Source organism: Agrilus planipennis, unplaced genomic scaffold (assembly GCF_000699045.2).
Source record: "Agrilus planipennis isolate EAB-ADULT unplaced genomic scaffold, Apla_2.0 scaffold268, whole genome shotgun sequence".
Taxonomy (NCBI): domain Eukaryota; kingdom Metazoa; phylum Arthropoda; class Insecta; order Coleoptera; family Buprestidae; genus Agrilus; species Agrilus planipennis.
In genome coordinates this window covers 47,873-63,985 of record NW_020440374.1, presented here as the reverse complement: position 1 = coordinate 63,985, position 16,113 = coordinate 47,873, and the positions used below count along the sequence as shown (strand labels likewise).

General features: G+C 36.3%; 1 protein-coding gene across 1 annotated transcript in view; it reads left to right on the top strand.

Moving 5' to 3' along the window:
- Nucleotides 1-16,113, top strand: part of LOC108742470 (glutamate receptor-interacting protein 1) — a 102,713-nt gene that overhangs the window by 59,689 nt on the left and 26,911 nt on the right. Inside the window, exon 3 of the mRNA XM_025979680.1 lies at nt 9,158-9,370. Coding sequence (XP_025835465.1) covers nt 9,158-9,370 — 213 coding nt within the window. The remainder of the gene's footprint in view (nt 1-9,157; nt 9,371-16,113) is intronic.

The window sequence follows — 16,113 nt, the reverse complement described above, 5'->3', positions numbered from 1 at the left end:
GTTCTTTTTATATTTTTCGTGAAACGTTTTACTTTTTAATTTCCAAAATTAAATGCAAATAAAGGGTAAAGCTTTTTATTTATATTTGTGGTTATTCGTAATTTAAATAAAAAACTTCACCGATTAATTACTTTTGGTTTTCATTTTTAATTTTGCTAGGGATTGAAGAGCGTTGTCTTCACAAAATAACGTTTATCGTTTAATCAAATCTATAATGGAATTATAAAAAGCGAGAAAAATAGTTTGTTGACTGATTCCTCTTTAACCCCTTTAACTTTAGCAACTAGCAGCACTTGTCTAAGGTGGTTCACGCATGACACTAAAAATACCTTGATATGATGTAAGTACAAAAGCAAATTTAATTGATAATTCAAGTTGCATACAACAAATGTTGTACCAAATAAAGTTAGTCGAAGTTATGTAAAGGAGTGGGGCGTTTCCACTGATATTCATCGAAGGTGCGTTGCAAAGAACGGGGCAGAACGCGCTGTCACACGGAGCATGGCTCCCCGGATTCCGCGTCTGACGCGCCGGACCATGGACCGTGTGGCCGAACCTTTACTACAGAGCTGTATCACAAACATACTCTTTTAACAATATTTTTTGAATTCCCTAATTAACCGTTCTTGAATATAAATGTGATTTCTTTTTGTTAAAAGCAACTCGACCATACACTACTCTATATGTTGTCTTTCACCACTTTTTCCATGCCGAGTTATCGGACTTAAAAAATCCACAACTTCGTTAGCTCTAACCGTATATTTACCACCCTTATATAACCGTATTTTTACCACCCTTATATATCAATATTTTCGATTTATTCATTCTGTTTTTTTATATATTAATATATACTTCCCTAAAATTCATTAAAAAAAGGAAATTGATCACTTTTTTATGAACTATCCTATGGAACCAAAATCAAATATACTATATATATTAAATAAATAAAAAATTAATACTTAGTAGTATGCGTTTAGGAATTTTGTATTTTAGAGCGGACAAAGTTGTTGCTTTTCGAAATAATAGTAACGTGTTATTTGGAGCTGCCGAACAAAAAATAAATGACCACAAGCTAAAATAATGTAATCCTGACAAAAGAAGTGTGAAAAAAAGTCGACGAGCGTCTTCAATGTTACTAAACACCTACGTCGTTTTTCCACCGTCCGTCTGTCCGTCCGTACGCACACGTTTAAAAATAAACACGCAAGTTGTTTTCCTACTACAGAGGCAGCGTCTGGCGCGCAACGCCGCGCTATGTGTAGCAGTCGTGCGTGTGTGTATATTATGAACTAAAAGTTGATTCGTGCACTTAAACGCAACGATCGGTCATTAAAACAATCGGTTACTGACTCTTTGGCAACAATTAACTGAACAATTAACCGACTCACACGTCACGTAAACAATGGCAAACCTGACGGCGACCGTCAAATTTTTCCGAGCAGGCAGCCAATCCAATAGTATAAAATGACGTATACACTTATTCTCAAGTCTTAAGATTTATTTAGACGTTAAACAGTGTTGTGCAAATATATTGTGGTATTTAATAAATATTATCGTTTTAGTGTAATAATATTGTGCCTGTAGTGCAATAAAGAGTTAGTGTTGATTGAGATGTATTGTAGGTAATAATAAAGAGAAGAAGATGAGAAGAAAAGCTAGCATTCAGCGGAAGTACATTTATAGATGCGGCTTCGTTTGTTTGTTGTTTCTATTTTAATAATAAGTCAACTAAAGTTGGTTTTAAGATGCGAAAAGTGCCGTGTGTTACAGAAACATCAATCAAAACTAATTGAATTCTAAGACTCGAGCTCTTTTTGTGCTAAAATTAAAACTCGGCTCCCAGAGGTAAACAGTTTTAATTGTGCCTTAAACTTAATTGCCAATCTCGGCTAAATGGACTGCTTAGTTCGATTCACTTGCATTTTACTGCTTAAAATGGAGTAAATAATAAAATGTTTTCGTCATTTAAATTACCGTCATTGAGACCCAGGTCAAAGAGCCTTGGTTCAGGAAGAACTAACGACGACAGTTCCTGTGAAAGCTTAGTGTTATGTAAACCGCCGAAGACGCCGTCACCAAAACATCGGAAACACAGGAAATGTATGAAAATTACATTATTTTTAATTACATTTTTCTTATTTTACTGACACCATAAAATAAACTGTTGCTTAAAGAGAAAGGGAAATTAAAATGAATCTAGTTGTAAATTTAGGTTTACTTCTCTAACTCGAACTCTGTAACACAAAATCCTTTTTTCTTTAGAAAACACGCAATTGTAATTTTGCATTTCGAATTTTCTTTCATTGGCTAGAATTTTCTCTAAATCAAACTTGGAGTTGTTATAGATGTTTGATAGTATTTTGTAAATAGGTACCATAAATTTTTTTATTTTATGAGGACACTTCGGTCACTAACACAGTTAAAAAAAGAATATGGAACACGTAGTCTCGTGTCTCCTAACCTTTTTAATTTTTTTATGTAGAATAACGAAAATCGTATTCTAATTTCTGTTTTTCTTACAATAGAAAGTTGCATACTGTAATGTTCGTGGGTTTAACAAATTAACTTTTAAGAAGAAAACTATTTATTTACACTAATTATTATTGAACTTAAAAACACTATTAAATTATTACTAAACTTAGGTAATTATTCTATTTATTTACACTACTGTTACTATTAACTGTTCTATTTATTTCACTTCTATCACTGTCAATTTATTTCTTGATTCACTTCAGCAACGGTCAATTTATTTCTACTCCCTCGGCGATCGTCTCTTCCTTTTTATACTCCCTTGCCTCTTTTCGGGAACATTCTCCAGCCGTCTAGAGAAGTCTCGTTTTCTTTGAACGGTTTAATTGCTTTCCCGGAACGCAGGTATGACACACACGTTTACAGATACGGCGCACATGAAGAAAGGCGCCCGCGGCTAGTCGGCGAATCGATAAGCCGCTCACACACACGTATGCCCGACCGCACACAAACACGCTCGTGCTCGCTACAATACGACTTCTTCACTATCCATCTTAATAGGCTGTTTTTTCTCTTATCAAGAATAAGTAGATTCTGGGATAAATTTAAATTCGCAGAAAACGCCCAACTTCTATAACATTTAGAGAAATTCTTTTAACATTTAATATCTTGTAACGTATCCCCGCTCTTATTGAAAAAATAATAAAAATAGTTGTACTGAATTTCGTTTGTTTGTGTTCGAATGTGCTGCTTCACAAGATTATTTGAATAAATTATATTAGTAAGCCAATTGTTTTTTTGTTAATTACTAATTTTGCGAAGTAGCACATTAAAACATAACATTAGACAATTCAAAAGAACTCTTCTTTTTTATTTTTTGAAACATGGCGGGACTAACTCACCGGACATCAACATTTACAAAGTTAACTTAAAGTTATTAACTGGACTTCCGCGAAATTCATTGAATTCCTGAAAGGCAGATACGTGAATTGGAACAAAATGATCAAAGTAGTAGTATTGCTAAAAAAGAACTTGAAATTTCTTGATTCGTTCCCATTATTTCGGAAAAGTTTTAACTAAAAGTTTCTGCTTTCGAATAGGAAATCAGATGATGACCTTGGTTTTGAGTTTCAAGGCATTTTTAATGAGAATACACATTTTGACCTGACCAGTAGAAAGAGCGGGAAGTTTGATAATGTGAAATACTCTTGATCCTGATTTTCTTTTAATTTTTCATATTCTGAATGACTATTTTCCAATAATGCTTTAATACTTTACCCCTATCAACCACTCTCATTGGCGGACTATGTCCGTCGAAAGCTTGAAGAGACAAAATGAAATGGGATCCCAAGTCTACTTAAAAATTGATGTATCTGCAGTGTACTATATTTATCTACTGAACGATGAACGTATTATGACCTTGTTGTTTGAAATTTCATTAAAAAGGTGCTTCGAAATCTGGAGGACCTTCAGGACCAAAGACTCGGGACGGGTCTCCCCCTCCCCACTTAGTCCGCCACTGCATTCAACTTCCGTACGCTCTTTTGGGGAATGGGAATTCAATTTTTACCCCGGATGACGATAATCAAATCTCAGACCATTGCTGGCCTGGTCCAAGTTTTTCTGTGATTTCCTTGGATCACTTCTTCTTATCTTCATTTTTCTCACTCTCAACCACCAACCATATCCCTAAACTGTTAATTTCAATCATTATAAGGTCGTCAGTCCTAAACTGGTTGGACACGTACCTCCATTCCTTCCTATCCTGAACTAAACTAGAACAACCCACATCCTTAACTATTTGCGAACAGTAATCTAATATAGGTCTATCTCTACCCCTCCTAACTGAGAAGGTGTCGTACCAACCTATCTCGCCTATTTTTTATTGACTTCCATAGAGTGCTCTGGTCTCCTATTCTTTCTAATACCTCTTCATTTCTAACCTTTTCTACCCACGATATCCTCATCATTCGCCTATAACACCACATTTCGAAGGCTTCTAACCTTTTCTTTTACGCCGCGCCCACTGTACATGTTTCGCACCCGTACAACGCCGCGCTCCTAACACACGCCTTTAACACCCTTTTTCGAATTTCTAAATTAACCATTCGCGAGCATAGAAGTGACTTGTTTTTATTAAAGGCGGCACGAACCTGCGCTATTCTCTGCTTATATGACTTCCTAGACATCTCAAATCAGCCACTTCTTCTAATTTTTCGGCTCCTATCTTTATATTCGCTCTTTCCCTACTTCTTCTTCCCTTGCATACCAGTATTTTTGTTTTACTTTTATTTATTTTAATACAATACTGATCTGTCAGTACCGCTTCCATTTTATTTAAAGCAATCTCTAACTCCTCCTTGCTAGATGCTAATACTGCTATATCATCTGCAAATCTAAGCATACTAATCTTTTGCCCCTGTACATCTATCCCTAAAGTTGTACTATCTTTAATGATGTTGATCGCGTCTTCGATGTATAGATTAAAAAGCAGCGGTGACAGTGTGCATCCCTGTCTGACTCCCTTCCTAATATTTACTTCTCTACGTTGCTGTTGCTCTATAATTGCCTGTTGCTCTTTATACAAAGTAGGTATCACTCTTAAACTATTAATTTGGTAATTCAAAAAAGATTATCAAATGCATGTTTGGTGCACGGCTCCGTATGGATGTAAAACATGGACACTGGGCAATGCGGAAAAGAATAGTTTAGATACGTTTCACAAGTGGAACTTTAGGCGGACCCTGTATGATATTGATGATGACAAATCTATCTACAACTATAAAACTTAATTGCCATTTTTACCATTTACGTCTCTATGGTGAAACTATCAAAATTTAAAAGTATATACACCCTTAGGTCGTTTCTTAGAAAGAAAGATCGTCCTTGTTTGCCTGATTTTGTAAAAACTTTACATTTAACTTCGACCCGCTTCACACAAATTGATTTCCACGAACTACTTCTTTCTTAGTTTCAAATTAATTTAAGTAAAAAGGGGATGGTAAAACTTTCGTATTACGACTTTTTCGAAAACAACTTTTTTTTCTTGGAAATGGCTTTAAGTGGCCCAATTATTATGAAAAGCGTACATGAAAAAGTCTGAGGAAGCAATTACAATGAATAATTTATTTTCCTAAGAATCACAGCTTTTTATGTGCTTCTCCAAAAAAATTTTTAGCCTTTGTCCGGTCTAGTCGTAATGAAATTGACTGCACCTAAAATTAAGGAATCTCTAGTTAAATGGAATTTAAAGTTTGCAAGGTCTACAAAACCTCTATGGGGAGCGTTGCCTGCAAGCGGGGGATAAATATCGGATCAGTTTCAGTTTTTCCTTTTACAGTTCTTTTTATTAAAAGTGTGGTTAGTGATGGAGGAAGCAGTCAAACAAATTGGTTAAGGCTTTCGCAGCCAGTACGTCAACTAATACTGCACTGATACAGGTCTTAAAGACCGTCGTCGGTTGGTGTCGCTTCCTAGCATCAGCGACAAGCCTTTTTAAAGGTCCTTCCTTCCAACCGACGACGGCCTTTAGATTCGAATCAGGACATCATCAGGTGTTCTCAAAATCTAACATTATTACGAGGTTTTAAATAAACACTTAGTAATAATATTTATATTGTTCAACACTTAACACTATTGATTAATTTAAATCTGTACACTAAACTATTATAAACGCGTCAATCGCTGCGGACCCCGGAGGGTGCAGACAGGGCTCGTTGGCATTACTAATGTCCAAAGTGACTAGACCCCGGAGGATGCACAGTCGGGAGGAGCTATTAGGTAGAGGCCAACTACTCTTCCTTCGTTTTTTTTTGTTTTCGTGGAAGAGGGGAAATCTTCAAAAGACACCCAGCCATCCGTACGAGTGGGTAGTGTTGTATTCCCGAGGAAGATGTCCTCGGACCTACCGACTAAAAGCCCTCTACCTGAGGCCGTTATAGGATCAATTAAGGTCCTCTTTAGCCAATTGTTGTTCAGAGTTTTATGTGATTGTATTTTTGAGAATGCGTTTGTGTGTATGGGGTTATTTTAAGGAGTTGGGAAGGTTATCCAGGTAATTGAGGTATTCGTCAGGTAGGTCGGGAGTAGTTGCCAATAATTTGGCAGGGGGGAAGGGATCTTCCTTCGAAAAAAAAAAAAACTTTTGGGTGTTTCATTCCCACCAGCCAGTAATGCTAATGGGCCGGCAGTCTCTCCGGACTACGCCGGAAAGTAGGGCGGAAGGCCCTCTTCAGCCTGCTTTCAGGAATCGTGGGAATGGGTGGGTGGTGGTTCGGTTAAGAAAGATGAGACGGACGAAATGAAGACAGAAGAAACTGAAAGATTATCTGTGGAATATTACTGCCTCAGCATTTGCCTAAGTGGTCCAAGGAAACCACAGAAAAACTTGGACCAAGGCAGACGGACCCGGAATCGAACCGGCGTGGTGTGGTTCCTTAAATATAAATTTGGGTGGAAAGAGAAAGGGTGGCTAGGCAACACTGTCCTAGTGGTAAGGGTAGCGTTCGGCGGCGGCTGGGGGTAGCTAGTGGCACTATCGGAGAGGGTGGTCCGGAGAGTGACGGTACTATCACGGATTGTGACCGCGATGTTTAAAAATGGGATAGGTGTCAACATTATTTCTTCGTGATCCTAACATCAAAGGTGCTAATTAGGGGTTTCTACGCGGGTACACGGATCCGGGTATACCCGGGTATATGAAAGTTTTAGTACCCATATACTATTTCATTGCCAGGCCCGGATACCTGGGTACCCGCTTTAATCAGAGAACTCATCAAAATTATCGGAAAGTTATTACTAAGTAGCGCCAAATTTGCACTACAAACAATTAAAATAACTAAGGCGTTTTTTACAAAAATGCAGTAAATCTGAGAATAGGTTGGGTTATATCGCCGCGTTTTATTTTTATTTCGTCAGAGTTTGATTAAAAAGTTTTATTTCTATTATTTTCATAGAAATGTAGAAAATATTCAGTTGGTAGCTCTAATTTTTCGGTAAACGGTGAGTAATTGAATTAAATATTATTAATACAAAATAAAAAATTGTATCTTCTGTCAAGAAGAAAAAGAGCCCTTTACCTCAAATCTATAATAAGTTTAATGTGAACTATGTCGTTTATGTAAAGTTGATTTTTTTTTTAATTGTTTATTCTTAGAAGAAGGATTATTAATTTAGTAAGGCGCAAATAGGTCCAGAATATTCCGTTGTTTGCGTCGAATGTGGTTGCAGCATGCATATTCAGTATTCTCTTTATTAGCTTTTCTAAATGGAAACGTTATTTTGCTATCCATATTTAATTCCGATCTTCTACAAAGAAAATCATTTTGTTTCGTCCCCTTCTATTAACTTTCTTATTAACTGACATATTGTAGGATTTGGTCTCAACATTTGATTTAATTTTCTGTTCCATCTTCCACGAAATTATTTATAACGATATTTTTTGTTGTAACGCCACCACATATCAACTACCATGGCATGATTATCGTCCGCTAATGGATGAAGTAATCAAAAATCTTCGGTAAATATTCATTATTGGGCGATTCTTGTTGAATATTAAGTCATCCGCCGTCTATATTTTTAACAGGAAGGCAGGATAACGCAGCACACATCCTAACCTGTACTCATAAAGCATCCCTTAAAATTACAAAAACAGCTTATTTAACTTCCACCTCAAGTGGTACTTCATACTTTTCAGGTGGAAAAGTAGATAACAATAGTGGGAGGAAGGCGCTTCTTGTACGCAAATATTAAAAAAAATAGGATTACGGATTATTTGTAACTGTGTGTTACCCCGGCTTCGCTCGCTTTGATCTCCTAAATACTTGTCGAATATCATAGACGATCACATAAAACTAATTTTCCTACCCCTTGGGAACAGTATGATAACAGGTGTATGTTTGGAGCACGGCATTGTACGGGTGCGAAACATATACAGTGGGCGCGGCGGATAAGAAAAGGTTAGAAGTGTTCGAAATGTGGTGTTATAGGCGGATGATGAGGATATCGTGGGTAGAAAAGGTTAGAAATGAAGAGGTGTAGGAAAGAATAGGAGAACAGAGGACTCTATGGAAATCAATAAGAAATAGGTGAGATAGGTTGGTAGGGCACCTTCTTAGGCATGAAGGTCTAGTCAGAGACATATTAGAGGCAGAAACAGGAGTTAGGAGGGGTAGAGGTAGACCTAGGTTAGATTACTGTTCGCAAATAGTTAAGGATGTGGGCTGTTCTAGTTTTAGGGAAATGCGAAGATTAGCTCAGGATAGGAAAAAGTGAAGGTACATGTCCAACCAGTCTTAGGACTGACGACCTTATGATGATGATGAAAAGGTACCCCATATCCTATTTTGTACCGCTGCCAATGTGTGAAAAAAATTTCATAAGTTTTACCCGCGGCTTCGTTCCAAATATTACATGTCAAAGATCATCGACGACCACGTAAAACTAATTTTTCTATCCCTTCTGAATATTTGTTTTCTGGATAAAAGGTGCCCTAATGGAATGGGATTTTACAGTACTTGTTGTTTTCTTGCTTTTAAATTGAGTTTCATAATAAATTATATTGTCTACTAATACATTTTATTCAGATCAGTTTTATAGTTTTAATGAAGTTGATGATAATTTTCCACAAAAAGTTTGATAATGATTTACTTATACAAAATATATAATAATTGTTGTTCTTTTGTTTCAGCGGGGAATTCCGAAATGGAAATGTGTCCCAGTATAGTTTCTTTACGACCCGGTTCGGTAGCACTTACAAGTGATCAATTGGTGCCAGGCGATCGCATCCACAGTGTCAACGGAATCAATACATCAAGAATGAGACCGGAAGAGGTGCTAACTCTTCTCGAAAATATTGATGGAAACGCTTCGTTGGACATCGAGTACACGCTGCCACATTACGGTAAAAAATTACACCACTAACTTTTTAAATACTATTATGTACGTATGTAGCTACCAGCCCAGAATCATATTGTTTGACCCAGTCATCAGTTTGCAGTAATGCGAAACACAGAATATTCTACTTTTTTGAGACAAAAATATACTGCACCTAACTACCCAATTTTTACAACAATAACTGTATTATATCTATGAATGAGTCTTGTAGTTGTGTATTTATTTCAATTGGTTTGATGGCTTTGGCCGTTTAGTCTATGTTGGCAGTATTGCAATATTTGAAGCCAACTTTAAGAAGCGTGTTTACCGTCCATTTGGTGTAAGATTTTTCCAACAAAGAACATATTTGCGTTACACAGACCAACTTCACTGATCGTCAGTTAAGGTTCCTGTTTTCTGTCTTTAAACATATCCCGTGAACGATTAATTTGGTAATTCAAAAAATATTATCAAATGTATGTTTGGTGCACGGCTCTGTATGGATGTCAAACATGGACACTAGGCACTGCGAAAAAGAAAAGTTTAGATACGTTTCACAAGTGGAACTTTAGGCGGACCCTGTATGATATTGATGATGACAAATCTATCTACAACTATAAAACTTAATTGCCATTTTTACCATTTACGTCTCTATGGTGAAACTATCAAAATTTAAAAGTATATACACCCTTAGGTCGTTTCTTAGAAAGAAAGATCGTCCTTGTTTGCCTGATTTTGTAAAAACTTTACATTTAACTTTGAGCCGCTTCACACAAATTGATTTCCACGAACTACCGTTCTTTATTATTTTTAAAACTATTTAAGTAAAAGAAACTTTTCTTTTTTGGAAATGGCTTTAAGGGACCCAATTATAACAAACGTACATGAAAAAGTCTGAGGAAGCAATTACAATGAATAATTGATTTTCTGAAGAATTATGGCTTAGAGACCAACTTAATCTAAATTCAAAAACTTATTGTCAGTGACGCCTCGTACCTAACATTATTGGGATGCTTCTCCAAAATATTCTTAGTCTTGGTGCGGTCTAATCGTAAGTCATACGTATGAAATTGATTGTCCCTAAAATTAAGGAATATCTAGGTAATTGGAGTTTAAACCTTGTAAGATCTACAAAGCCTCTATGAGGAACGTTGCTTGCAAGCGGGGGATAAATATCCAATCAGTTTCGGTTCCCCTTTTTATAGTTGTTTTTATTAAAAGTTGATGATGGAGGGAGAAATCAATCAAATTGGTAAAGGTTTTTACAGCCAGTAGTCACAGTTCGCAATGATGTGGACCACTGAAACGTTTACTTTTTGTGATAAAAATGAAAAACTTATTGCATCTAACTACCCAATCTTAACAACAATAAATTTAGAAACACACCTCTTTAAGTAAAACAGCACTGCAAAATTGTACTTCGTTTACTTTCTGTAGCGATGTGACCTTCAGTTTGACCTGCGCAAAGTAGAAAAGAACAGCACTAGGCCAGAAAAGGAAGGAGACAACTCTCGGCCAAACTCTTAACCGGTGAGGAGCGTATAATCCGTATAATACTGCACGGAAAAATTGACCATTTTATCCACTACAATTGCACTGTTCAAATGTGCTGTTATTGGTACCATTTACCACTGAAAATATCAATGAGATCTTTATTTATATTTGAAGACATATTAAAGGCTTTAACGCTTGTTTGAACAAAACTTTTGGCAGGTACTGTATGAAAAAATATGTTTAATGAACAAGAGTCGAGAGTATAATGAGCTTTTTTCTCCCTACCTACGATTTTGCCAGCGCGCATCCAAGCCATTGGAAGGGACACATCGCTAGAGAAAGTAAATGAAGTATAAGAGGAGTAGAATTAGACCTCGATTAAATTACTATTAACGAATAGTTAGGGATGTGGGGTAATCTAGTTTTAGGGAAATGCGAAGATTAACTCATGATAAGAAAGAGTGAAGGTGCGTGAAAAACCAGTCTTATGATTGACGACTCTTGAGATGATGATGATGTGATGCTACTTTAACTGGTGCTTTTGTCCATCTCACATTCTTCACTCCTTGTCTGTTGATGGTACCATTTACCACTGAAAATATCAATGAGATGTTTATTTATATTTAAAGACATATTAATGGCTTTAACGCTTGTTTTCGACTCGCACTACTATTCATGATTGAACAAAACTTTTGGCAGGTACTGTATGAAAAAGTATATGCATCTACGATTTTGCCAGTGCGCATCCAAGACATTGGAAGAGGCACATCGCTACAGAAAGTAAATGAAGTACAACTGGCAAAAATATAAGCCACAGGATAATTAGCCGCAAATTAACCGTACAAATCAAAATTTAGCCGCGACCCGGAAAAGCCGAAAGAAAAGATAAATATTAGGAAAAGAAATTACACAAGGATGAACATTGTTACAGCTAATTTTAATTTGTACTTCATGGATTAATATTATTAAAGACAGGGACAAAAGATTGGCATACTTAGGCCTTATCCTCACGGCGCTACACGACATCAGCACGACAAACCGAAAGCGATACGATCTGCGGGAGACGTGTTGCAAGTCGGTATTGCTTGTCAATCGCTGCTCAGCATTCATTGCATGGATTTTATGCATTTCCTTAATAAAATTGGGAAATATACAGGTGAACTATAGGTCAAATATCCGTGTTTGTATAATTTTAAATTAGCTGAATATAGCAGAAAAGACGTAACGTATCATTTCTGTTAATTCTTTTGCAGCCACAAATCGCCTTTTTTTTATAATATGTGGGTGTATATGCCCAGTATTTTTTCTTTTTTTTTTGTCGGCTTTTTAAATAAAAATAAATAAAATTTTTCCTCTCTTAATAACAAAAGCTCTTCATCACTCGAGATCTTTTTAAACTCTAGTCAGACGTTTGTACTCTTTGTGTTTGCGATAAATATTACGCATGTGTCGCCACATGTAAATAAGACGTATTGAATACAATATTTTTGCTTTACCGTACGCATTTCCTATATCTCATAGGGCCTTAGATTTACGGATGATAAAGGAATTTTAACATCCGGCTTTGAATAAAATGGAAGTGACATTAACACAAAAATATGATATGTAAATAATAAAAAAATATATATATTGATACGTAATAAGGGATCTTAAACTGTTATTACAAGTAATATAAAAATATGAGACGAAAAACAAGACGAAATCGACCATTTTGGATATTTAGGGAGTTGGATAACTAGGGATGGAAAAGGCTACAGATCTGACGATCGGGGTGGACGGTCGAAGGTTGCTAAGCCTCTTACTCTGTAACTGGTATACTTCATTTACTTTCTCTAGCGATGTGCCCCTTCCAATGTCTTGGATGCGGGCTGGCAAAAGCGTAGGCAGGGAGAAAAAAGCACATTATACTCTCTCTCGGCTCTTGTTCATTAAACATACTTTTTCATACAGTACCTGCCAAAAGTTTTCTTCAATCATAAATAGTAGTGCGAGTCGAAAACAAGAGTTAAAGCCTTTAATATGTCTTCAAATATAAATAAAACATCTCGTTGATATTTTCAGTAGTAAATGATACCAATAACAGCACATTTGACCAATGCAATTTTAATGGATAAAATGGTCGATTTTTCCGTACAGTACTGTACGGATTATACGCTCCTTACCGGTTAAGACGTTAAGAGTTTGGCCGATAGTTGTCTCCTTTCTTTTCTAGCCTAATGCTGTTCTTTTCTACTTTGCGCCGGTCAAACTAAAGGTCACATCGCTAGAGAAACTAAACGAAGTATATCTATATAAATATAAAAGATAACTATTCGATGATTAATTCAAAAATTAATTCGGATGTAAGCTCGTTTAGCATTCACGTCATCATTAGGTAAATTAATGGAAGTTCCTAAAAAAGACATTTGCCTACCAACATGAACATAAATGCTTGAATGCCGTCCTTCGAAATTTTAAGCCCAAATCACATTGCTTTACACTTTATCTGCCTACTTTTCGTCATAAATGAATCGCGAAATTATAGAGCGAACGATTTAGGGATTTTAAACACCAATTCCGTCTAAATTTTCGTGAAAACGCGGAATTTAAGCAAAAAGCTATTTACTAATGAATAATTACAGTCCAGATCGTCATTTTGCTTATAAACTTAAATTGACTTCTGAAATATAATTTACTGATTTGGAATTTAATCGTAAGAACATTTTGGGACGAGATCGGATCAAGATGTTTTTGATTAGGTAATCATAACGAGTACAACTGTAGGGATAAACGTGCAAGGGCAAAAGATTAGTATGCTTAGATTTGCAGATGATATAGCAGTATTAGCATCTAGCAAGGAGGAGTTAGAGATAGCTTTAAATAAAATGGAAGCGGTACTGACAGATCAGTACTGTATGAAAATAAATAAAAGTAAAACTAAAATACTGATATGCAAGGGAAGAAAAAGTAGGGAAAGAGCGAATATAAAGATAGGAGACGAAAAATTAGAAGAAGTGGCTGATTTTAGATACCTAGGAAGTCAGATAAGTGAGGATGGAAGGAGTAGTAGGGATATAAAGCAGAGGATAGCGCAGGGTCGTGTCGCCTTTAATAAAAAGAAGTCACTTCTATGCTCGCGAACGGTTAATTTAGAAATTCGAAAAAGGTTGTTAAAGGTGTATGTTTGGAGCACGGCGTTGTACGGGTGCGAAACATGGACAGTGGGAGCGGCGGAAAAGAAAAGGTTAGAAGCGTTCGAAATGTGGTGTTATAGGCGGATGATGAGGATATCGTGGGTAGAAAAGGTTAGAAATGAAGAGGTATTGGAAAGAATAGGAGAACAGAGGACTCTATGGAAGTCAATAAAAAATAGGCGAGATAGGTTGGTAGGACACCTTCTCAGGCATGAAGGTCTAGTCAGAGACATATTAGAGGCAGAAACAGGAGTTAGGAGGGGTAGAGGTAGACCTAGATTAGATTACTCTTCGCAAATAGTTAAGGATGTGGGCTGTTCTAGTTTTAGGGAAATGCGAAATTTAGCTCAGGATAGGAAAGAGTGGAGGTACGTGTCCAACCAGTCTTAGGACTGATGACCTTATGATGATGATAATGATGATGATGAATCATAACGAGGCCCTTTTTTCTGAAGCAGTCGTTCCTTCTTTTATAGTCGGTTTCGTCCCTTTAACATTTTGAGCAGTAACTAGTGATGAGTAAAATTGGTGTTAGTCTTGCAGTCCAGATACTAACAAGACCAAGACCAAGACCAAGACCGAACGAACAAGACTGACTGGACACATAATTCCACTTTTTGTTAAAAATGGTATAACAAAACGCAACTGACATAGAATAACAAAAAGCAACTGACAGCTAAACGTAATGTTGTCTCTGGTTAAGTATGGTGTTTTACTTATAGTCAGATTTACCTGAAACTTGGCTTTAATGCTTTTTCATATAAAATTAGTGACATACATACCTATTTCAACATTTTACAAAATTCTACCTCCTAAGAAAGCTGAAAGGGGTTTGCAAAGATTGCATGTTTGTTTTTGGTCCGATTTACTTGAAACTGGTTAAAAAATTCAATATCTGTTTGGGGGGGACGAGTGGTGAAGAGGACTTGCAATGTTTAAATGGAACATATATTATTTGTAGTCAGATTTACTTGAAACTGAAAGACCTATCCCGACATTTTAAAAAATTCAACCTCGAAAAAGGGGGGCGGTAAAAAGGTGTTGCAATTTTTGTTTGGGACATACTTTATTTGTGGTTGAATTTACTTGAAACTTGGTATATATATATGCTGTTTGATATAATTAATCAAATGAATAGAGGTTGCAACGTTTCCATGGGGTAGATTTTATTTGTACTCAGATTTATTCGAAGGTTGCTCATTGTTGAAATTAATCAAATACGTGTCTTGGCAATTTTTAAAAATCAACCCTTAAGGACGAAATCTTGTTGCTACGTTTGTATTTGAAATCTAAGATGGCGACATTACATAAAATTAAAACGTTGTAAGGGTGAATTGGGAGTTAAAGGATTTTATGGAGAAACAATATTAATTTCTGCGAGCGAAGTACCTCACCTAACTTCCGTTTCTGCCTCTAATATGTCTCTGACTAGACCTTCATACCTAAGAAGGTGTCCTACCAACCTATCTCGCCTATTTCTTATTGACTTTCATAGCGCCTTCTGTTCTCCTATTCTTTCTAATACCTCCTCATTTCTGGCCTTCTGTCTCTACGGCATTCTCATTATACGCTTGTAACAGTACTTTTCGAACGCTTTTAACCTTTCCTTTTCTGCTTCGTCCACCTCCACGATTCGCACTCGTGCTCGCAGCGTCGTGCTCAGACATACACCTCTGACGATCTTTTTCGAATTTCTAAGAGATTAGGTCCTGTGCTAACATTTGTTTTATATTTCTACTACTCCTTTCATCCTGAAATATCTGACTTCTTAGATACCGAAAATCAGCGACTACTTCTAATTTATGTTTATATGTGTGTCTGCATAAGTACAAGTTTTTTTAATTGAAATCAGTACAAATATTTATAATATAGGGTTGTTCGGAAAGTCATTTCGTCTTTTTTTGTGGAAATGAAAGACAGTTTTCGTATAATAAACAAATACTTTATTAAATTATATATTGACCGTTCTGGTCCAACACCTTTTGCCATCTTTCTGGTAGTAGCATAATTCCACGCTCATAAAATTTTTGGTCTTTGCTGGCAAAAAACTGATCGAGGAGGTTTTTGACCTCCTCATTTGAGGTGAAGGTTTTACCGTCTAAAA